The following is a 25,354-nucleotide window of genomic DNA, read 5'->3' as shown; positions in this document are numbered from 1 at the left end:
ATGCAGATGAGAAAGTACCCTCTATATTGGCTAACCAATATTTTAACTTTATTATACCCAAGTGCTATACATGTGTTACCTCACTGAATACTCCTGGCATCTCTCAGAGGGAAGAACAATCATTGCCCCCATTTTATTGATGAGAAAACCCAAGAATTGAGACTTCACAGAGGGTCAACGATCTGCCAAAGGCTACTTGGTTTTAAGTGGGAGACTCTAGTGCTGGAAGTCTTAATTCTTATAATGATATTTCTCAATTTATTAACATTTAGAGTTCATTTAGTGCTCTTTCTGTCTGGCGGGGGTAAAGTCATGAGAGAGAACTCAATTTTAACTAGACTGTGCATGAAAGAAAGAATTCAACTTGGTCTCCATGATCACTTTTAACTGGTGAGATAAAAATGTACAGCAGTAACTCAAAAACCAAAGGAACAAGTCAGCCACACCGAACTGACAGCATTTCTGTCTCATTGTTGATAGACACGCTCAGAGCTGGTGTTCATACCTCTTCACTCGGCAGCAAGTTGTCATCTAATTTGAATGCGGTACCTACACGCCTTCTGACGTGAGGAGGTTTCTCACCTATGTTCAGTGGATACTCCTTTGGCATTTTGCCTGTGAGCTCCTGTAAAACAGGACAGAACCGAGAGGGAGATCACTGACCCTGGCTGGAACTGTCAAACACGATTTGAAGTGCTCCCCAAGAGCAGAAGACACTTACAGCCTCCCGCAAACAAATCTTCTTAAGCTCTTCAACTTTTTTCAGAAGTTTTTCTTGCAACAGCTTTTCCTTCTTCTTGAGTTCAAGGATTTTCTCTCTCTTTTGCTCCTCACTGACTTCTGAGTCTTGAGAACCTGGTGGGGATTGGGAGGGAGGGCAGAGAAGGTTTACGCACGGCATGTTTCCTTCCTTTTTTTTTTTTTTTTTGCAGTACGCGGGCCTCTCACTGTTGTGGCCTCTCCCGTTGCAGAGCACAGGCTCCGGACGTGCAGGTTCAGCAGCCATGGCTCACGGGCCCAGCCGCTCTGCGGCATGTGGGATCTTCCTGGGCCGGGGCACGAACCCATGTCCCCTGCATAGGCAGGCGGACTCTCAACCACTGCACCACCAGGGAAGCCCATTTCCTTCCTTTTTAAAGGACAAGGGATTTTTAAGCCAAACCTGCTGTTTAATAATAGTTTATTTCTTTTCTCCTTGTTTCTGAACATAATAAAAGGAAACTGGAGAACATTTTCTCATGCTTCTGGGCATCAAACAGAGCCTGGTAATAAGATATGCCTTTTGCATTTTGGCTCAGTCATTTTAGAAGCAATGATAAAATGCTTAGTGTTTCAGACACACCCAAGGAAGAAATTCATTTTTCTGAGCAGGAGAGAAGGTAAGATGTTCCTTGAGATAGTTGTTTAGAATGTTCTTTTAGAAAGTAAGCAAGGCAAAGGAATATTCTATGCTTCAGGTTCACAAGCTGACAATGGGATTTAGATGAGAAATTATTTTTAGTGAAGTTATGTATACTTAGTGAGACTCTTATCCAAAATTTCTACAGAGGAAGGGTTTAGGGGCAAAAATCACTTTGGGGGTGAGGTGGGTTTGAAGGCTGTAGTCATGGTTCACTTTATGTTAAATGGAGAATTAGACAACTGTTTGTATCAAAAACTACATATTGGGGAAAGAAAAAGCTTATGAACCTTTTGGGGAGAAAATATTCTTGCAAGCTACCCTGAGGCACTCACTATCTTAGTACCTATTGTTAATTATACAACCTGACTTTACTATTTAACTTGCTTCATACTCTTTTTTTTTTCTCTTCATACTCTTTTAAAAATTAATTTCAAAATTTATTCAAAACCACAATATATTGTAGGTTCCATATGCTTATTTATTCCCAAAATAATGGGTTAAAAGATACATTTGAAAGTGGTTTACAACGAAAAATATGTGAAATAACATAAAGATCGCTTGCACGCTCTCTAATCCAAAAATATTACCTGAGGAGATTAAACTGCCGTTGCTTGCCATGATGAACTGACTTTTTGCCTCTAGTGTCACCATTTTGGAGACCCTTGGTGTTCCCATCTCAGTCAAATCCATTGCAATGTCGTCTAAACTCCTGGCTGAAGGAATTTTTGCCTAATATAACATTGAAATGGAATTCATTCAGTTAAACCTATTTCAAATTAATAAAGCAATTCAGTTACTATGGAATGAAAATGTCAACACGGAGGACAATATAAAATTTTTATATACAAAAGTGATATTTTTCAGAACAAAAATATAAGATTTCAGCTTTGCAGTTAAAATGTTTTAGTAACTAGGCATGATTCTTTCTCATGGTATAGTTCAATCATTAACATTAAAACATCCTGAGTGTACACACATACATGCGTGCCACAAAGTTGGCAAATCTTACAGTTTTCAGATCAGGTTATACGTTGCCCGCTTCCTTAAATGTAAGAAAAATTAAAACAATTGGTAGTAAAGCTTAAAAAAACAAAACTCGAGGAACAAAAACCCACGTGCTTGCATCTTTTCTGAGAAAGCTTATCTTGAGAACACAAAGCCAATGAGGGACAGGACTCTGTCCTTATAGAAATGCTTCTAGTTACTTACTTTGCTTTGCTTCCGGTCCAAGTAAAACTGATGCTGACTAATCGCCATTACCCAGATGGACTTGATGAGAGAAGAGTTCGCATACCACGTTTGCACAAAGAGGCCACTTTGCCCAAAGGTCCTTCTGGATACTGAAATTCTGAAAGATTAAGGAAAGCACTCAAACAATCTGTCTCGGGCCCAGCTTAACATAAAATGTACCCAGTGGGTAATGTAACAAAGCTTCCCCTTAATTGTTTGGGCTCTGCCAAAACTCTTTTGCTCTCAGGGGCCAAGTTTCTGATTTTCTCCTTTTATGAGAAAACCAACCCCACCTGAGTAATAGCTCTCTGTCAAAGCAGCATATTAAACAACACATTCACACACTCAAAAGCAGATGAGAAAATGGGAAGAGAATTTGAAAAAGAACAGATACATGTATATGTATAACTGAATCACTCTGCTGTACACCTGAAACTCATACAACATTGTTAATCAACTATGCTCCAATATAAAATTAAAAAATAAATTAATTTAAAAAGGAAAATGATTACTAATATACCAACCGTATAATATTTTAGAAGAACCTAAGTCTAGTATGGTCATGTGCATAAATACACACATTCTGCATTCTGTACAGAAGCATGATATTGGAAATAATAGAAATTAAATATTTAAAAAAAGCAGCAGATGAGAATTAGCCACATTAGAGGCTGTAATAAAAACATTTAGTTAAAGACCATAGGATGTGCGATCATCACAAGAAGGCGGGAATAAATGTGATAATATTTTAAAGACAAAGCAACCAGGATCTGTGGGATCAGCACCTTCCTTAAGGTAAGAGAGCATCTCAGGTCTAGGTAGAATGGTCTGGCTCTGGCACTGTCAGAGGATGAACATAATAATATTGATGCATGTCCAAAACTGGTCCAGAGTACTGCTTATGCACCAGATAAAAAGAGGAGAGAGGGTCAGAGTAAGGACAGAGCAAGAGAGAGAAAGATGGGACGGAGGGGGGAAGCAGACACTGAGTAGGGGTGGGGGTAGGAGAAGGGCACCAATGATCTTTGTAGGAATTTGCCTTATCTCTTTGGGTCATCTTTTTGTCACAGCTGTTTCCTCCATCCCTCAGACCTCCACATATCCATAAACTTATCTGAAAAGCAACCGCTGAGGGCTGATAAGGAATTCCTCTGAAGAACTTGGAGAGCCTACATCCTGACTTCAACTCACGTAGATAATTTAGCAACTTTTTATTTAAGTGACCAAGAATACCAAACTTGAAAATGAGCAAAGGATCCGAATAGACATTTCTCTAAAGTAGATGTACAAGCGGCCAATGAGCCCGTGAAAAGATGCTCAGCGTGCAAATTCAAAGCAGTATGAGCTTATCACTGCACACCACCGGGATGGCTATTCTCACACACACACACACACACACACACACACACACACCCCTAAAAATAACAAGTGTTAGGGAGAATGCGGAGAAAATGAAACCACGCACATGGCTGGTGGGAATGTAAAAGGTTGTGTAGCCTCTTTGGAAAACAGTCTGGCAGTTCCTCAAAAGGTTAAAGAAAGAGTTACCGTTTGATCAAGCAATTACAATCGTACATATAGACCCAAGAGAAATGAAAACACGCGCACGTGAATTTGAGAGCAGCATATCTGGATGGTCACCAGGCTCATACAGAAAACAGTCTGTGATCCTCACCTCCGTGGATCGTGAACTTCAACAGCGAACTTTTTCTCACGGAAATATAAGTTCTCCAGCTGTTTCCATTGGAATAACTAAGAAATGAAGAAAACAGAAAAGCCACACAGCTTTGATTAAGGTTAACTTTTACTAAATCTAGAAATCAGCTTAATAATGAAAAAATCAAGGATTAAGACTAGAATTAAGATTAAGAATTAAGCACTAAGATTAGGCACGAATATGTAATGCAGTCTTTTTTACAAACCAACTATAACCTGAAATCTTTTTCTGATGGTAATCTTCACCTTCTCAATCTTCCCTGAACAATAAAACCAAGCAACTGTGGGGAACATGCATACTATTTTTCCTCTGACTCAACTAAATAAAAGGGTAAGGAAATCGTCGATTCCAGTAAGCCCATATGCCTTCTGTTCAAAGACGTTGACTTCATATTTAAATGGAAAGAAATTCAAAGGGTTGTCTCAATAAGACCACAGATTAAATTCAAAAGAATGCGAAGTGAAAGTAAAATGGAACCCCAAGCAGGGGTGAGTCTCCGAGATACCAGTTTCCCGCCTACAAGAGTTCCTCTAAATGGGACAGAAGCCGAGCATTTGGAATTGGAGGCAGGGTAGGGTGGGACTGAACACTGACACTGACCTCTTGGTTTCTGAGCTAGAGCCTCCAGCTTTTGTAAATAGAACCCATTTCTACTGTTGACATTCTAATGCTATACTGGGTGTTATCTGCCAGTTGGTTGGGAGAAAGAGAACTTACTTACTGGCAGTGGGCATCTGAAATCTAATAAATAACTTGTGAAAAGCAGCTCATTCACAGAACTGAGTGTGCCCTGCTGCACTTTCTGGGTTCATTCCCAACCCCTCACGTTAACCTGAGCCCCTGCTTGTCCTTTTAACTTTGACGTCATAGTTGAATTTCTTTTCTCCATCCCAGTCTTGATGATGAGAGAAATACTAGCACAGCGATTTCATTCCATTATTAGACTTCGGCTGGATTTTAAAATTATGTCCAGACCATCTTCAAAAAGCATTTTAATCATCAAGATAGTAACTTCTCTGCAATGCATGATCAGCAAAACCATTTCCTGGGGTCCGGGAACCAAGACTTTTCACCAACATGTAAACCTCACGAAGAGCAACAGCACGAGCTAAAGGTTCCTGTGCACATATAGCTGGAAGACAGACGTTTTCAAACTGGACCCCCAGTCCCAAACGGAGTAAATAAAATAAACCAGCACCCACTAAGAACACAGCCCTTCATGGTCTGAACACGTAGTGTCTGTAACTACAACCATCACCCAGGTAGAAAGAGGGATTTGTGAGAGTTTAAAGCTACATACCGATTTTCTAAAATGTCCATAGGTTTGAGGCTTTCATTTCTTTTAATCCCAAGGTTCCAAAAGTGGGACAGAAATGGGAAGGAAAAGTCCGAGGTGCTCTCTCTCTCCCCGCCCCGTCCTGGCGGGGCAGCTCCGGTGAGTTCTGAATGGAGTTTCCTAAGACACTTAGGTGTAACTCAGTTTCACAAACCGAACCTCCCACGGCTGACACCCTACTGACATCAGTAACTCCACCGAGTGACATCACCCCAGTTCCACTCCTTCTTTGATCAGGAAGCGGACAGCCAAGTTCTCTCTAGCAGATTTTCCCAGGACAGAGACACATTTTTCAAATCCCGTACAGGGTAGATTCAGATGGTTGTTTCCTGGGAAGTAAGCTGCTTTGAATCCAGGCATAAACTTCACTAGAGGCTGGGTGAGGGAGACATTGCTCCCCCGCTTAACTCACCCTGGACACGAACAGGTTTGACAGGAAGAGCCACAATGCAGCTCAGCTGTGTTTTCCTTTGCGTCCATTCCCACACACATAAAACCAGGGCCAGACTTGAAACCTGATCTCTGAAAGCCGCCACCTCTCCCTCTTATCACTTACAAACGTGAAATACTAGCGCTTTTGCCAGCAGACGGACAGCAGACGGTCCCCCTGCAAGCAAAAACCCTACTTAAAAGGTGAAGGGTTTCAGCTAATTTAAATAGTGAAATAATTAGATGGCAACTGGTTTGCAAATGAAGTTATGGGAATGAGACTGCATTTTTAAGTCTGAAAGGCAAAGCCATTTCCCCACCTGAAATCTTAAGTTTTTGCAGGGAATTCCCTTGAGATCTAGTGGGTTAGGACTCGGTGCTTTCACTGCTATTGCCCAGGTTCGATCCCTGGAAAGCTTTTGCAAAAGGTAATTTCATGTATGTGCCTGTAAGAGTATAAAAGTGAAGAGGAATGGCACAAGCTTCCTTCGTGATAGCGGTTGGGGACGGTAGAATGTATGAGGTGTAAGTGGCACAGAAAACTTCAATGTTACCAGTCATGTTTGATTTACTTTATTAATAAAAATAAGTTGAGGGCTTCCCTGGTGGCGCAGTGGTTGAGAGTCCGCCTGCTGATGCAGGGGACGCGGGTTCGTGCCCCGGTCCGGGAGGATCCCACATGCCGCGGAGCGGCTGGGCCCGTGAGCCATGGCCACTGAGCCTGCGCGGCCAGAGCCTGTGCTCCGCAACGGGAGAGGCCACAACAGTGAGAGGCCCGCGTACCGCAAAAAAAAAAAAAAAAAAAAAAAGATGAAGTAAATATAACAAAATATTAGTAATCGTCAATTTAAGTGGTTATGCAGGTGTAGTCACATTCTTGGTATTCCTGTACTTTTTTAATTTCTAAAAATTAAAATAATAGAAGTTTGTATAAAATGACCAAAGGTTGGTCTGTTTCACACAAGAGTGAGATTTCCACTCCCTAACCATTTGGGAGGCCTCTATTTTATGCATGTATTACCTCTGTGATTCTTATCAATGTTTGAAGTTGCTAGGAAAACACTTCTAATTGCAGTTGCTCTTGATCTAGCTGGCAGCTGGAAATAAGCTAGTTTTTCTTTTGAAATTTCTGAAATCATTCTTCTATTGTGCTTTTAAATTATCTTGGAGTTCTCCATCTCAGAGAGCAGGATACGGCTCTGAAAATGGCAATGGAGCCGATGTTAAAGTGGATTCCATTGCTCATGCAACACGCCTAGGACAGCACCTGGCACATAGCAGGCAGCTGCCCGATCTTCATTCTTGTCCTTTTTGTCCTTAAGTGTTTTCCTTAAAGGGTAAATAAAAGGCCCCCCTCTGGTCAAAATCACTCAAGACTTTGGACCAATGGAAGGATAATAGGAAAACGCCAAAGAAATAGCCACCAGGCTGACCTGACTTGTTGGAGCCTCTGTATTACAGAAATGGCCTGACAGGGAATTCCCTGGTGGTCTAGTGGTTAGCATTCAGCGCTGTCACTGCCGTTGGCCCGGGGTTCAATCCCTGGTCGGGGAACTAAGATTCCTGCAAGCTAAGCCATGAAGCAGAGCCAAAAAAAGAAAAGAAAAGAAAAGAAAAGAAAGAGAGAGAAATGGCCTGACATATAAGGAATACTCTAAATCACCTGAAAGATGAAGAATGGTTACAAGAAACCATTTAAGAAAAAAGAACAAAATTCAAAGGAAGGTAGAAGGGAGCAAAGTATGCTTCACATTCTCCACTGTTTGGAGAACACTGGTGCTCATACAGAGTAGGACTATTATAGGGTATGATGTCTTACAGGATAGAACGAGACTATTACATATATTATATTATATGAATGTGTATGTATAAACAAAATTTGTAATTTTCGTATTAAAACAGAAAAAAAAAAATTTGCCCAGGACAAAATTCCCACTCTTGGAGATTTGGGGGTGGGGGGTAGGAGAAGAGGACTTTTATTTGCTTTGCAACACAGAGTTATGAGCATGAAACTGGACTGTTTTCTAAAGTGATCATTAAAAAGCATAATGACAATCATTAACTAGTATTTATTGTTGTTTATGTAGCACTCACTAGGAGGGATGAGTTTGAAATTGTGTTGTGTTTAGAATTCATGGTGTTAGTAATGAAAGGAAATACTCGCATGGCGACAATAAAACCATAAATTAGGTCTTAAGGACTTCTTTCTACTCTACTCTCATCTAGAATGATTAGTTGTGCCCTTTAGCATCAAAAGAAGGAAGTAGATAGCAAGAGATGAAATAATAGCATGGATTAACTTTGAGATTACAAAATAAATAAACAAAGAGATAAAACAAAAAAGTCAAAGAGGAGCAATATGAACAACGATAGTAACAAAGAGATAATCAAAAAACTACAACAGGAAGAGAATGTTTCCTTAGGTCACAAATCACCTTGTCTTAAAAAAAGAAAGTGTCAAAAATTTAACAACTGACACAGAAAACCAAAGCTGCATTAAATCTTATATTAAAAGTGAACGTGTGTAAAATGCCATAGTCTTTATCCTTAGATGTAAAGGAAGTTGACGGTTTTAGAATAATTTGCCACACGTTATTACACTTTATTTAATGAGATGCATGGGTTGAATATTTAAGCCATTTTGTGGAAAACTAAATAAACCTCAATATTTAGTTATTGATAGCCACCCACTATTACAGCCTTAAAGAACTGGAAGAAATCACCTCTTTCCCCTTCCTATGCTACAGTCACACTGGTTCCTAAACATCTGAGGCCACTGTCAAACTTTAGGAAAAAAGACTATAAGGAAAAGCAGAGGGACTTTTAGGAAACCGGGAGTCACACACTTAAGTAGCTCTTGGAGTCCTTTACACATTCCTCTTCAATTAACAAATATTTCTTGTCCACCTTCTATGCGTGAGGTCCTGTTCTTGTTGGCAAATAACAGCCAGGTCCCCTTCCTTGTTATGCTTACCTGAACCAATTGGACCACATCAGATTGCTTGGTTTACATGCTGATTTCACCACATGCGCTTTATTTGGCAAGTTGCTTAACTTTCTTGAGTCTCAGTTTCCTCATCTGTAAAATGGGACCAACAATGCCTGCCTCAGAGGGCTGTTGGAAGGGTTTAGTGAGATTATGTTTATGAAGCACTTAGCACAGTGCCTGGCTCAGAATCAACATTTAGTAAGCGATAAAGCTAGCTGCATCTGTTAGGAAGGACCCTCAGTCCAATTCCCTTATTTTATCATCTCTTCTGAAGATGGAGGAGAGCCACTTAACAGCAGAAAGAGAACTAGAAACTGCTGTCTGGATCCCATATCTGTCTTTCCACTGATGAGAAATAGCCAAGTTATTCTGTCGACACTTCTGTGTCCCTCAGATTTCCAATTCTATGAGCTTCAGCCTCTGTAAAAACGGCTGTATCTCTGTTGATTTCATTGGTGGTTTCCTGATACACCCTCTAGGTAGGGAATCTGTTCACTGTTCCTGTATCACAGAGGTCACAGAGGAGGGGCAAGGGAATGTGTCAAAGGCACGTCCACAGGGAGACGCAGTGGCAGCAAGCTAGCAAGCTCCCTCCTGACTGGAGCACCCAGAAGAGACATGCCCCAGCATGTACAAAAATGCTGAGGAGTGTGACCCACTACCAGCAAGGGGGACCTTTGGGGTAGCGAAAGACAAGGAAAAGTCTTGGACAGAAAGGATGCACTGTCTCTTTGAATCTTGATGGATTGAAAGTAGACAGCACCCAAAGGTTTAACACTAGGCAATGACAGGAAAGACATCATCAGAGGCTTGGTTTTTTTTGTAATAGAACTTATAATACAGGTTAATCATTTAACTGCAAATTCACTTGGAAATGACTAAATTTGGAATAGTAGCAGCGTGGTGTATGACTGTGTATCAAATAATGACTCACATAGGGTGATTCCCCTGCTGTAACGTGATGCAAAACAAGATCACTGTATTATTGATTTATTCTTTTTTCATTTTAAAAAAGTTACACTTGATGAGTATACTGTTAGTACCCACAAGCCAGCTAGCAGATCTGTTTGGCCTCCTGGAGTACCAGAAAATGAGGATTTTGCAGGATGATGAGCTTTGAGAAAGCCAAATTGACCTACCTTCTATCCAGCTATCCGTTTCGACCAAATATTTATGTGACTGAGAATGAGTCTTCCCAACAACCTTATGGGGAGGTACTACATTTAGCCCCATTTCACAGAAGAGAAAACTGAGGCTCAGAGAGGTTTAATTGGCCAAGGTCCCAAAGTTAAATAGGGGCAGATCTGGGATTCACACCCAAGCACAACCATGGCTCCAAATTCCCCAGTTACCAGAGCACACTATCCTGCCTTTCTTACTTGGGAAGAGTATTCTACGGAGATTTGTTATGTTAACCAAAAAAGAAAGAAAAAAAGAGTAATTCCCAGTTCAACCTCATAGGAAGAAAACGGCAGCAATTACGGCAGCCATTTGCAGAAAAGAACTCAGTCTCTCACATTTTACTGAGACTAGTGGTTCTCCAGCAATGATGATTTCTCTTCACTTCCCACCCTCACCCACAACTCCCAGAACATCTGGCCATGTCTGGAGACATTTCTGGTTTATCACACTGGAGGGGAGGCTGCTACTAGCATCTTGTGGTTAGAGGCCAGAGATGCTGCTGAATATGAGACCATGCTCAGGACAAAATGATCTGGCCCAAAACATAAATAGCGCAGAGAATGAGAACACCTGACTCAGACGATAATTTCTGGTGACATAACTATGCTTTGGTGGGTGAAGTGTGTTGATGAAGAAGATAAAATTTTTGCTATAAAATAATGAATTTTGGATTTCTCTTTATCTCAACTAGGTATGTCTTTAGGAACAAACAGATGTCTGGATTGTTTTCTTTTTTTTTTTTTTTTGTGGTACGCGGGCCTCTCACTGCTGCGGCCTCTCCCGCTGCGGAGCACAGGCTCCGGACGCGCAGGCTCAGCGGCCACGGCTCACGGGCCCAGCCGCTCCGGGATCCTCCCGGACCAGGGCATGAACCCGTGTCCCCTGCATCGGCAGGCGGACTCTCAACCACTGCGCCACCAGGGAAGCCCTGGGTTGTTTTCTAAATGCAAATGTTCCCTCCCAGAAGGACTTTGAACAACTGATCAGACGACAAGAGGCCATGCTCTCAATGCCCGGGAACACACCAAATGGTACACACTCAGGTAGAGAAAATTACTTTTTCAGATGTGATGTGATAACCCTTCACACATAAAACATCAGGTCTTAAATACAAGGAGTGAAACATTCTGAGTATTTTTGGAAACGTTTATTTAGACAAAGAAGTCCTGGGTATCAGAAAATGCATGACATAAAAATCTGACCATCTAAGAGGATGCCACCTCATATAAATTCCCTCTGTGGCCAAATCTCTAACCTCTGAGAGCTGATCTAATGACTTCCGTTAGTACTTGCAATAGAGCGCTCACTGCACGTATCTGGTATAACCAGGGCTGACCTGTCGCTCAGAGACACCTGCATGGCTCTTCTGGATGTTTACAGCTGGCATCCCTCCTCACAGGTTGGTACCTAGTCTGCTTATTAAATATTTTCAATAAAATCTCTAATTTTGAACATGATTTTGTCTTTCCAGATGGGTTGTCAGGTCCTTGACGACTGGGACTGGGCTTTTTCCTTAAACGAGATAAAGAATATAAAGTAGGGGACTTCCCCGGTGGTCCAGTGGTTAACCACCTTCCAATGCAGGGGACTCGGGTTCGATCCCTGGTCGGGGAACTAAGATCCCACATGCCGCGGGGCAACTAAGCCCACGGGCCACAACTACTGCGCTGGCGCACCTCAGCTAGAGCCCGTGTGCTGCAAACTACAGAGCCCACATGCTCTGAAGCCTGGGCGCCACAACTAGAGAAGAGAAAATCTGCACGCCATAACTACAGAGAAGCCCATGTGCCACAACGAAAGATCCCGCACGCCTCAACGAAGACCCTGCATGCTGCAACTAAGACCCAACGCAGCCAAAAATAAGTTAAATAAATAATTAATAAATCTTAAAAAATATATATATAAAGTACTATAGGGCCCTTCCAGACAGAATGGGCTCATTATTTTTTTTTTGGAAAAATATCAGAGTACATTGCACTTTGTTAGAGATTTGCTCCTGAAGGATGAATGAATTAAAACCAAACCCATCTTTGGTTATAAGTACAGAATGAAGAAAACTTTACTGTTTATGCCCCGTGATAGAAAAAATTTTCACCATGCTTTATGTACTAACTGGCTTTCTCTGCATTTGGACTGGTCAATCCTATTAGAGAGCTATCTTTCATTTTTCTGTATGTGCCAACAATTCCGCCATTTGGTAAATGCCTAGAAACACAGAGTAGCAGATGAAATAATGAAATCGAATGGTTTTGCCTGTCCAGCAGCCCTTTCCTCTTTTTCAACCATCACCTTCAGTTTCTACAGGGGACACACTCACTCTTTAAGCTCTAGCTGTAGGGGTCTCTCAGTTTCTATAGCGCGCCCACCTCCCTCCCATCAGCATACACTGTTCTCTGACATGAACGTGCCAGCCCATTCTTTGTTTTAAGCCTGGCTCCTTCTCACACTTCAGGTCTCAGCTTAAATGTCACCTTTCTCAGAGAGGCCTTGGCTCAGCACCTGAAACATCCCTACCCATCCCATTTTTGTCCCTCCGTCTCATTTGTTTCCATCAGAGACTATTCAAAATGTATACTTATGCCTTCATTCTCTGCTCACTTGTTTATTTACCATCCCCCTGGAAGACTTCCAAGGAAACAAACACAGAGTGACAGGAACTACTTATCACCCTCAGGATCTATTTTTCCTTCTAACAAAACACCTTGAGTGATGGCTTTGTCCATGAACACCCACCTAGAGTATACACTGCCCAGCCTCCTTTGCAGTTAGACTTGGTGATTTTTTTCTTTAAACCTTTTTTAAAAAAATATTTTATTTATTTATTTATTTGGCTGTGTCGGGTCTTAGTTGCGGCACGCGGGATCTTTCGTTTTGGCACGTGGGATCTTTTGTTGCGGTGAACGGGCTCTCTAGTTGTGGCGTGTGGGCTTAGTTGCCCCGAGGCATGTGGGATCTTAGTTCCCCGACGAGGAATTGAACCTGCGTCCCCTGCATTGGAAGGCAGATTCTTAACCACTGGACCACCACGGGAGTCCCTAAACTTGGTGATTTTATGAATAAGGCTGCTTGCCTTGGCTTCTTTCCATCTGCCTACCGGTCGTGAGATGGAAATGGAGACTTACCAATGCCCATTCAATTCTCTGAGAGTACCCTGTTTTAGAAGAACTGCTTCAAATTCCAATAGTGATTAACTATAGGAGGAAAAGACAAATGCCTATGCTGCCCAGTAAACTTTCTATAAATTAGAGTATGGTGTGAGGGAAAAATAATTAACCATAAGTTTGTTTTCTATATCTATGGAAAAGAGGCAGGGGGAGGGATAAATTAGGAGTTTGGGATTAACATATACACACTACTATATATAAAATAGATAACCAACAAGGACCTACTGGATAGCACAGAGAACTGTACTCAATATTTTGAAAAGAATCTGAAAAGATTCTGAAAAAATATATATATATATACATGTGTGTAATTGAATCACTTTGCTGTAAACATGAAAATAACACAACATTGTAAATCAACTATACTTCAAAAAAAATAAATTTAAAACAAGAAAAGAAAAATATATAGTCAGTGAAAGAATTCACTAACTCATTGGGTGTACATAATGACCTGTGAGGTAGGTAGACAGAATTCTTTGATTTTGATAGAAATATTATTTTGAGAAAATAAAGACCCAAAAGGTTGAGTGACAGCTCCAGGTCAGCCAACCAGTAAGTGGAGTGCCAGACTGGTTCTTATTTCAAATCCACGCTATAGGGTTGGAGTTCTCCTCCCACTGACTCTGTAGAAGGTTTTAACAATCAAATTGATTCCTGGTGTGGCGGGAGCTTAATTATATACTTTACAAAGTATAGACCGGATGGACTGGTCTCCGGGTGACATTCTGTAATTGTTTTTCTCCCTGCACATCATACTGCATTTTGTATTGATGTAGAAAGTATAATACAACTGGATGGCACACATCCTCTTGTCTCTCCTATAGTTAACCTCACCTAGAATTTAAGCAGCTTTAAAAGCAGCATCCTAATGGAGGTCCATGGTGATGGGGTAGTGTTGGAGGAAGCCAGGTGGGTTTAGAAATGATCAAGATGGCCGTGCTTAGAGAAATAAGCAAGCCACTGAGTTTAAAGGAAACAGGAAGACTTTGGGGCTGGTTACTTAATTCTGCTCTAGGCAATTGGGAATTCCAATTAATTTAAAAAACTCAGTTAACTGATGGCTAAAGACCTTTTCCCCACCCTGAAATGCCCTGGGGTAATGACATGTATCACAAGACTTTATTAGTCTTATAATGCCAAAGATACTAATCTTGAAAATCATTTTATCCTACTGTGGTCTACCTGTAACACCTTGACTAGCATGTCATTTTTTTTCCTCCCACCTCTGACAGGTTCTGGTTTTCCCCAGGGAACTAACTTGCTAGAGGGGTACAAATCAGTCATGACATATATGAATACTTTACTCAGCCACAGACCCATTGTCTACTTCTTTGTGAAGAACAGACATTTTTCCTTGAAATACCGAATGAACAATAAAAACCTAGGAGGCACGTGTTTGAATTTTTCTTTTTTAAATAAGGCTTCATCGTTTTTAAGTTTGAACATCCTACGATTTGAAGTTGAGTTCTGGTATGTTTCACATTCCCTGAGAGTTTGCAATGACACATTTCATGCACAAAGGAAGGATTTAAAAGAAAAACTGCTTATGACCTGATTTTTTAATACCGTAATTTTTGTGGATTATAACTCAGAAATTAAAAAATTTCTCTTAATTTGCATCATACCTTAGGGCATTGTGGTTAATGAATTGGGAGGGGCAGAATGCTTACCAGTCTCTGAAAATAGTAACTGTGAGTGTGGACTCTTATGTGGGACACTAGGGCTCTGGGTTTGTAGCAATGTTGGGTCCTTCCTTAACCAGTGATCCAAGAATATTTCTCATACCCTTCTTTATTGTCTCTCTCCCTCACTACAAATGAGTAATTACCAGTTATGGTGTTATGACTGTGCATCCGGCACGACACTAAATACAATCGCATTAATTCTTACAACCACCCTAGTAGTTGGTGGTATTACCATTGTACAGAGGAGGAAACTAAGGTTAAAGAGAGGTTAAGCAACATGTCCAAGGTCACACAGCAAATGACATCAGAGACAGTCTTTGGATTGCTTCCCAAACCCTTGCCCTGTTGCATGATACTACGTGGATTGCAAACAAATCGAAGCCCCTGACTGGCAAAAGCTTTATAGACAGTACACATGAAGAGCCTGTGCTGGGTGTTTTGGGAGGTAACACAAACACAGTCCCCAATATTCAGACCCTCTAACTGAGAGACATTATGTGGAAAGGACAGAGGCCTCAGCCTGGGGACCTCGGACCAACCCTTTTTCAAAACAGACTTTCGCCATCTTATCATGGGTAATTCTTCCTCCTTCTGGCCTGTTTTTAAGCCATGTAATTATAATGCAGCAGGCATGTGATTCAAGAGGCTGAGCATCTACGCAACCTCCCATTCCAGCCTTTGTTTCATTCCAATTTGGCAATAGGACCTTCATTCCTGCCCGGCCATTGGTAACTTGCTGGAACATAGGTCCATGCAGACAGCTGAAGCGTGAGCCTCCTTCTACATGTCAGTGCTCACGTCCCTTTAAGTTAGGCATTCCCTTATTTGTGCAACTAAGCCAAGACAGGGACGTTAGAACGTCCTCCTGCCAATGAAACGCTTAAGTTGTCTAGACAGGAAAAAATAAAGATACGGAAGCAAAATCCATTGTCAGGTTTAAAAGAAGCAGCAAGGAGAAAGCAAGCAGTGGTACAAAGTGGACACCTGCTAAAATAACCAAGAAAGAGAAAGCAAGACAGTGATGACGCCAGATGGCCTGTTTATGGTCCTTTTCGACCTGAATGACATGTCTTGAAAATGAAATAGGAAAACTCTTGCACACTGAAAAAAGGAAGTGGCTTCTGATCATTGTCTATAGACTCTGAGATGAACAAGCAAACCTGATTATGATCAGTGTCAAACAATATTTACCAATTTCTATGAAACTGTGAATGTAAAGAAAGGCCTGTGAGTCATGAGCAACTGAGAGGAAATTAACAGCAATATTTACTGTGTAGATTCTGATTCACCATTATTTTGGAAGAAAGCCTGGTTGTTTTTAGTAGATGCATTTGGAGTCTGTGAGAATCTCAATTTTCTCAAGCCACAACAGCTAAGAAATTACTTGTGAGTCGATTTAAGTTATATTTTACATGCAAGATTCAGAAAAACCAAAGAAATGTTATTTCTTAAAGTAAAATTCAGGGAAGAAATAAATTGCCAAAAAAAAAAATCTTAACATGGATGAGGTCTACCTTAAGAAAACATGATCTTACAAAATAGATAATAGGGGCTAGTTATTTGCCTTGACTGAAATTCATTATCCTCCAACCCACTCTTCCCACAATGGAAACAACCCAAATGTCCATCAAGAGAGGACTGGTTAAATAAATTATGTATTTCAACACCATGGAATCCTAGTCAGCTTTAAAAAGAGTAAAAAGACATCTGTTTTAGAAGTGATTTGGAGAAATATGACATAGTATGGAAGAGTATACATAGTAAGATTTCTTTCTCTCTGTAAAAACTTAGTATACGTGCTGACAAAGTCTAAATGAAGCAGTATCAACAGCCACTATGGAAAACAGTATGGAGGTTCCTCAGAAAACTAAAAATAGAATTATCATATGATCCAGCAATCCCACTCCTGGGCGTATATCCAGACAAAACTACACAGCAAAGTGATACACGCACCTCCAGGTTCACAGCACCACTATTCACAACAGCCAAGACATGGAAACAACCTAAATGTCCATGACAGATGAATGGATAAAGATGATGTGATACATACATACAATGGAATGCTACTCAGCCATAAAAAAGAATGAAATAATGCCATTTGTAGCAACATGGATGCAACTAGAGATTATCATACTAAGTGAAGTAAGTCAGAAGGACAAATACCATATGATATCACTTATATGTGGCATCTAAAATATGACACAAATGAACCTATCTACAAAAAAGAAACAGACTCACAGACATAGAGAACAGACTTGTGGTTGCCAACGGCGGGGGACGGTGGGGAGGGATGGAGTGGGAATTTGGGGTTAGTAGATGCAAACTATTATATATAGAATGGATAGACAACAAGATCTTACTGTATAGCATGGGGAACTATATTCAATATCCTGTGATAAACCGTAATGGACAAGGATATGAAAAAGAATTTATGTATACGTATAACTGAATCACTTTGCTGTACAGCAGAAATAACACAATATTGTAAATCAACTCTACTTCAATTAAAAAAAACAAAATAAAATTCATAAACAAACAAACCAACCAGTATCATTCTATTGACAGTGATTATCACAGGGGAGGGATGGGGGCTGCTGAAGAACTTCCTGCCCTAATTGATGTTTCTGTAGTGTGTGCTTTTTTTTGTTGTTGTTGGTTTCTTTTACAATGACTATTTAAAACTTTTGGTAAAAACATTAAAATATATGACTGTAAAGAAAAACTGTACACCCATATCATTTCTAACATTATTAGAAATTTGGTCTTAGAAACAAGTTTTCAAATATAGCCAAAATTACTCGTATTCCTCCTGGAAATCAAGTATTCCTTACTTCAACTGATCTGGGTCACTGGGCCAAAATTATACAGATCAAGTTCTAATTGTATGATTACACAAATGCTTACTTACCATGCATCACACAGATGGATCTTTTGTTAAAAATAATGCCTTCCTATTTTTACTGATAATTCTCAATAAGAAGCCACAGTGCCCAGCTAGTCTGATCCAGGAGAGCTGGATGGGCATTCAAAGGGGGCTGTGGTTTGTCCTGGGCAACACCCTTTCATGTTTTCTGTGCCAGTTTCACAACCATAAAATGGGAAGAAAAGGGTAACTTATTCTCTAAACTCAAAGGAAGATTGTAAGTACTGATTGAAGCTAAAAGGACACTTAGAAGATGAAAAGCTTGTGGTATTATGACCAGGGCCTGACTTTATGAAAAATATGGCTGTTTTTCTAGTACAAATTAAAGCAATAGACAGATGGAAGTGATAAGAGCTATTTAAGGCGGTGATGTCGGGGTGTGATAGAGCAGGCAGCCTAACCACGGTCTGTTATTATAGGTCATTGTTTCACAGCTGTGATTCCCAGGGCTGGCAGAAGAGGACACGGAGCATGGCAAAACCTAACAGCACGGGTAAGCCTTTATGTCATTATAATATTGAGTAGGCCAGAGCAGCTAGATGGATATCTACACGAACTCATCACTTCTTATATAGGCAAAAAAGTATTGTACACTTGTGCTTGGTCAAGAGGAACAACTTCATAATCAAATTGCCAAGAATGTAACTTATTAGCTCTGGAAAATCCAAACCTGATAGTGTGACCCTTTAATAAATAGCATGTAACTTACTTTCCTCTACAAAAAGTAGACATGTTAAATGTGGAAAATTGTGAAACAAAGATAAGCAAAACTAGCAGCAGTAGTAGAAAGAAGGTTACTTATAACTGTATCACTGAGAGGTAACTAGCACCAAAAATTCTGACTTAACGTCTTTACAATTCACCCATTTGTTTTTCCATCCAATGTACCTATGTATATGCATGCATATGTGTGTGGATGCATGTATATATTTTTATATATGTAAAATTCATTAAACAAATGACATCATCATGTTCATACTAACTTAAATAGAAACCTAATTGTATACACTTGTAAACTACGTTGTGATCAACATCCTTGTAGTTAAATCTTTGTGTGTAATTTTACTTCCTTAGGATAAATGATCAGACGTGGAACTGCTGTATAAATGGGGCACGAATTAATTATAAAAAGTATTTCACATTTAACTTGAGTCTTCTCTAAACCTAGGACTTCACTAATCAAAAATTCTTTACCCAAGACTGCTGTTGCCCCATAAGATGATGTTTCTAGCTCTAGAACAGCTCAATGTTCTCATAAGTGTCTGAAATGATTCACACTTACTTTCCGAGGTTTCACCTTATCTTGCAAATCATACTGGCCAATTCCTTTATAGCTGATTCCAAGCCACCAAGGAAGTCCTTGTTTATCCTGGAAGATGGAAAACCATGAGAACCAAGACCTAATTGTTAAGACTTACAGAGATGAAGTAACATCTACCAATTTCATCCTTTAACAAGTATCAACAAGTTAAAATAACTTTGTCTTGGAAAGCAAAACACTATTTAAAATCCTAACTTGTTATTAAAATGCTTTCTTAGAGCTTCTTCAAATAAGATCTATAAGTCAAAGCACACCAATACTATTAACACCATCAAAAAGAAAGTAGCATTATTGTTAGGATTAAACAGTTGGAGAGAAGAAATAAAATATAAGTAATTCAACCAGGAATTAATCCAGCGTACAAAGCCAGTTAACCACTGGAAAAAAAAAAAAAAAGAAGAGAAAGAAAAAAAGCTCTTTGTTCTCTTGATTAGTTACCAGCTATAAAGGTCAGAGAAGTTTCCAAAGAATTACAACGAGGAGAAAAGTGGTTCCAAATCCTAATGTTTATAATATACTTAACAAATGAATATGGGAATACTAAAAAATTCTTTGGGTGAATTATATGATTCAAAGATGAGATGCTTGAATAATGACTTCGAGGTACATATGGGGAGGGGAGGAATACATTTTTTTTCATAAATTTATCTTTTAGGTCTTGCCGAAGAAAGGGATATATACTGACATAGGGATAGAAAAACTTGGGCTTAAACATATACCCATATGCAAACAAATTAAGAATCAGTAGAAATTAAAGTGGAATTGGTACGTATTTTTAGTACAAGGTGTCCTCATTATACAGGTATTATCCAATTCCCCACGATTTTGAATTGCAAACACTGTCAGAACTTGAAAAGTCACTCAAGATTGATCAAGTATAAAATTATTCCTCTTTCAAACAAGACTCTCTTCTTAACAATATGCTTTATCCTCTATCATCTCAAAATATTTCTTAGTTAATCTCTCCCTGTGTATAAACAACTGAAAGTACTACACAAATATAAAACATACCAATTGAAAATGGGTACTGCAAATCTTGTAAAAACTTGAGGATTTTGTGAAGCTGCTGAAATGATACTGGATGATTCTTCAATGATTCTCATACAAAGGCACTATCAAATGAACATCTAGTAGCATTAGAAAGGTGCACAATTGGAAAAGAGAAAAATCAGCAAAAGTAGCTAAAAGATTAGGTGTGCCAAAAGAGAATGACCTGAATACTTCAGGGCTAACAGAGGCTTCGGGAACACATCTGAACACAGCTAGTATTTCGCAAAAATAATGTGCTTTATGATTTGCTAAAAATGACAAGATACAATCAGGCTTTTATTTTTTTAAGAAAATCAATCCTATTCTAAATGCTGAAATTTCTAGAGATAATTTACATATATATGCATATTGATTTATGTGATTTTAGAAAGTTGGTATTGTTCACTAACTCTCATAAAATAACACAGGCATGATGAAAGGTTTGTCATATAAAAGTATTTACCTTTACTGCATAATAATGGACTCCATAGGTCGGTAGAGCTTCTACTATTTTCATATACCTATGGAAAATGAATATATATTATAACCTCTTATTAAATTAGTTGCAGGGTCCTTTTGGGAAAAGTGATCTAAAGAAACACAATTTGTATCTACTTTCCTCATTATAACTTTGTCTTTGACTAAAGTAGAAATAGAATAAACCGCTCCAGGGAGTAATATATTTTACTTTATCCAAATGTTGGGAGGTTGTTAACAAAAATTCAATTTCAAAAAGCTATAGGAAATGTTATTTTCTGCATATTAAAATTTCTATGGCTTAGAAACATATTGTACTTTATTATAAACCCAAACTCCAAGTATTTTTAAACTAGCACCTAATGATGCAAGTCATGAGAATCAACTTTTGGGTCATGCTCATAATAAGTAAAAAATAAAGCTTATTTTCTGCTTGCTGTAAATTAAGCAAACATGCTATAATAAAAACACAGTGGTTTTTATCACTGATGGTGGTACACTTTTAGAAATTTATACTTAACTTTTAAGTCAAACCTCTTAGAAATATATGCTTTAAAACAGTGAATTTTATTATATGCAAACTTGATTTTTAAAAATATGCACCCCCCCAAAAAAAATTAAAGTGATGATATACCTCTTGTTATTTTTAATTCAACAAGTATTTATTGTTAAACTTTAAGACTTTATGGAGTGGACTAAATTGTGTAAGATTTCCTCTCTGCCCACACAGAACTGAGGTTCCTGTATGATACAAGTGGACTCTTTAATAACATTTTGGAGATCAATGGCTCTGGACCTTGTTATCAATAATGTGATAACTTTTTAAAGTAAAAGGTCTACATATTAGTGAATATAAAAAGTTAGGGGGACTTCCCTGGTGGCGCAGTGGTTAAGAATCTGTCTGCCAATGCAGGGGACAAGGGTTTGACCCCTGGTCCAGGAAGATCCCACATGCCATGGAGCAATTAAGCCCGTTGCTACAACTACTGAGTCTGTGCTCGAGGGCCCGTGAGCCACAACTACTGAAGCCCGTGCGCCTAGAGCCCGTGCTCCACAACAAGAGAAGCCACTGAAATGAGAAGCCCGCACACTGCAACAAAGAGTAGCCCCCGCTCGCCGCAACTAGAGAAAGCCCGCATGCAGCAATGAAGACCCAACGTAGCCAAAAGTAAATAAATAAAATAAATAAATTTGTTTTTATTTTATTTTATTTTTTTGCGGTACGCGGGCCTCTCACTGTTGTAGCCTCTCCCGTTGCGGAGCACAGGCTCCGGACGCGCAGGCTCAGCGGCCATGGTTCACGGGCCCAGCCGCTCTGCGGCATGTGGGATCCTCCCGGACCGGGGCATGAACCCGTGTCCCCTGCATCAGCAGGCGGACTCTCAACCACTGCGCCACCAGGGAAGCCCAATAAATTTATTTTTTTTAAAAAAAGGTAGATGTGCCAAGGCCAGGCAGCAATTACACTGCACAGCCAGGATTCCAACAAAGTAAGTCAGATTCCACAGTCTAGAGCCTTAACTACCAAGTTAGACAATTTCTTATTTGCAGCCACAATGATAATGATCAAAGGAAGTAAGAGGATGCTGCATTTCAACAAGGACAGTTCGTAATACATTCATTAACCTAACCTAAAATCCTTCATGGAAATTGTTATTCCTTTTTGTTTTCCAGTTCACAAAACAGGCACAAGTCAGGGATTCAACTTCAGGCTGTTAACTTCTCATTTCTGTCTTGAAGATCACAGCAGGTGCACTATGATAAAAAGGAGATGAGCGCAAGAGCAGGGATGTGGGGGAAATCTATACACTGACCAGGGGAATAGTGATCGCCAAGTCCTTATTTCACTTCTCACATGCTCTGAGCTATATTCAGCAGATTTTTTGTTAAAACTTCTATGGCCATAACAGTTATTCTACTGTACAATTACTATAGCAATAATGCTACATTCGTTTTTACAATTCAAAAATTTTTAAATTATAAATTTACTTTTTACAATTTAAAAACTTCAGTGTAGCCTGTGAACTGTTCTTAATAAATGACGGTAACTCTATAGGTCTAAAATGCAGAAATCTATCATTATGGTCTGCTATTGGTTCCATAAAGAAACAGATTATCCAACACTGACACTGCGTGCTCCACCCAAAATAGAGTCACAAACCAGGTGACAAAACACGGCCTCCAGATAGATGTTGTTTGGCTCATGTTGTACTAAAATTTTCTTAAAATTACTTTGCAATGTTTAAAATTAGGATTTAAAAAATTGTAATTTCCAGCTTTTCTTGAAAAACATCAGATGATCTGGCAACATTATGCCTGAATGCTGAAGCTGAGTAGTCTTGTCTCTAGCCAGGGCAAAAGCTCTCTAGTTCACCACAGTCCCCACCACTCCCTATTGCCTACACTTGGTCTATGAGTTCTCATTGTTGTTACCTGTCTGACACTGGTAGGCATCTGAATTGATGATACCAAAGTATGGAATGACCCAAGACACTTTATAATTCAAATAATTATAAATATAATTATATTATAAAAATATAATTATAAATATTATATTTATAATATCATAAATTATAAATATAAATTATAATTCAATAAGATACTTCTAACCAGGTGAGTACTATATGCACACAAACTACACAATAGAAATCATTTCAGATGACTTTCTCAAACGGAAGACATTACAACTATATCTAAGCAAAAAGAAAGATACTTACTGAACCACAGCTTGACCCCGAGTCAGACCTCTGATTTTCAAATAATGCTCAATTACCCTGTCCTCACTGTAAAACAAGGAAATGAAAAGTAGAGCAATGCATGCCTGTATGAGGTACAGATCCAATTTCAAGATTCTCAGGTGGCCTACTTGAAACACTTGAGAAAGAAGGCCTAGACCAACTTGTTTGGGAGATAGAAGCTAGTTGACTTTTGTTTTTGTAGGATATGGACATATGGACTCCTGAACCTCAGACATTTAACTACCTTGTCTCGATTTTATATAATTTTATATAATATACTTATATAATATGTAAATTTTTAAAAACTTAAGTTATTAGAAAAGGAAACATAATATCAATTCATCAAATAAAAAACTAATATTCTGTCCCATAACTGAATGGAATATAATAAATACAAAATAATGTTATTAAATGCTAGTGAGAGAGCCTTGCTGGGGAAATTAAAAGGGTTTTTTAGAGAGATCAGCAAGTGTAAGGTATTATAGACATTTTCCTTAAATTGTTCAGAAAGATTTAGAAAGAATTAAAAATGCTTCTGAGTGAGTGTTCAATCTAAAATATTCTACTGTCACTACTTGTGGACATAATACTTTAGAAGAAAACCCTTCATTATTGTCTTAGAATAAAACTTTTTAACTAGAAAGGAGAAACAGGCTGAAGTCTGGTCACCCTTGACATCATTCAGTTATTTACCCTCCTTTCAGACTGGTAGCTCATTAGTCATATCTCAAGTATAACTGAGAAGAATAAACGTTTTTATCTCTATACAACAAATAAGCAACAGTAATTGGTCTTTGCTTTTTATCCTTAAGAAACTATCACTTAACAATGATTTATTTAGAAGGTTCCAGACTCAGGATGCAATGTAGCCTCAGTACCTACTCTCACTATTGACTTGGGAAATATTCCAACTTTCATATTACAGCTATTCATGTTGAATATTTATTTTGTAACCAGTTTTTTTAGTGGAAAGGAAAACCATCTTCAGGATTCACAGCCTTAAATCAAGGAAAATATATTTAAAGGGAATGTAAGTAATTCAAGGGGAGAAAACGTACTTTTCTAGGAAAAATGTTGCATGGGAAATGGGGACTATGGATTCATTAAAATACAGGCAAATAAAACAACTCAAAATAGACAATGACTTCTGGCTGTAGAGGAAACCTGATCATTCAGGTTGTTTCTGTTTATTATGAATGCCTCTGTTCAAGGAAATCTGTATTTTATACCACTTGTATTGCACTCTGCCACATTAAGCCTGCAGTATACAGTGACTGCACGTATACTGAGCAGGATTCACTTAAAAGCACACTCTACAAATGTATCATGCACTTGAACGAGAAGGCACATGGCCACTCTTCACACATGACTACAGTCTTGGGACAATGATCTCCAGAGAGATTTCATAAGACCTTTTCACTGGAAGGATCAAGGTCTACTTATGATTAGACTGACACGTATGATGGGCAGTTTGATATTTTCCGCACTTATATTTCTTTTGGTTCCCTGAAGAGCATGCCGTTCTCCGTGGAGGTTACTGTAACAGGGTCACTGGCAATCTTGGCGTGGCTTACCAGTAGGCAAGGGAGGGGTGCTCCTGCAGAGTTTTGGTTGGAAAGGCTGGTAATGTCTTTAAATCTTTCCTGGCATTTTCATCACTAAAAAGAAAAGTAATACAGTATGTCAGTCGTTGTTACCTAAAAGATTACCCAAGCTGGTCACCACATGAAAT

The 25,354-nt window shown here is 39.2% G+C and overlaps 1 protein-coding gene across 5 annotated transcripts in view; it reads right to left on the bottom strand.

Moving 5' to 3' along the window:
• FRMD4B (FERM domain containing 4B) overlaps positions 1–25,354 on the bottom strand; it is a 336,715-nt gene that overhangs the window by 21,056 nt on the left and 290,305 nt on the right. For 4 of the 5 annotated variants that reach the window (XM_082849085.1, XM_082849084.1, XM_082849087.1 and 1 more), the window contains 9 exons: positions 25,197–25,280; positions 23,602–23,667; positions 20,871–20,928; positions 19,340–19,426; positions 4,308–4,384; positions 2,612–2,750; positions 1,990–2,131; positions 722–855; positions 506–625 (listed from right to left, as the gene is read on the bottom strand). In XM_082849085.1, coding sequence (XP_082705211.1) covers positions 506–625; positions 722–855; positions 1,990–2,131; positions 2,612–2,750; positions 4,308–4,384; positions 19,340–19,426; positions 20,871–20,928; positions 23,602–23,667; positions 25,197–25,280 — 907 coding nt within the window. Of the gene's footprint in view, positions 1–505; positions 626–721; positions 856–1,989; positions 2,132–2,611; positions 2,751–4,307; positions 4,385–19,339; positions 19,427–20,870; positions 20,929–22,515; positions 22,792–23,601; positions 23,668–25,196; positions 25,281–25,354 lie in introns of those variants that run through there. The other variant, XM_082849088.1, reaches the window with a different exon arrangement.

The sequence above is a fragment of the Leucopleurus acutus genome (genome assembly GCF_964270905.1).
Source record: "Leucopleurus acutus genome assembly, chromosome: 10".
Lineage (NCBI taxonomy): Eukaryota > Metazoa > Chordata > Mammalia > Artiodactyla > Delphinidae > Leucopleurus > Leucopleurus acutus.
Note: the sequence above shows the minus strand (reverse complement) of the source record. Positions and strands in the feature narration are given on the sequence as shown.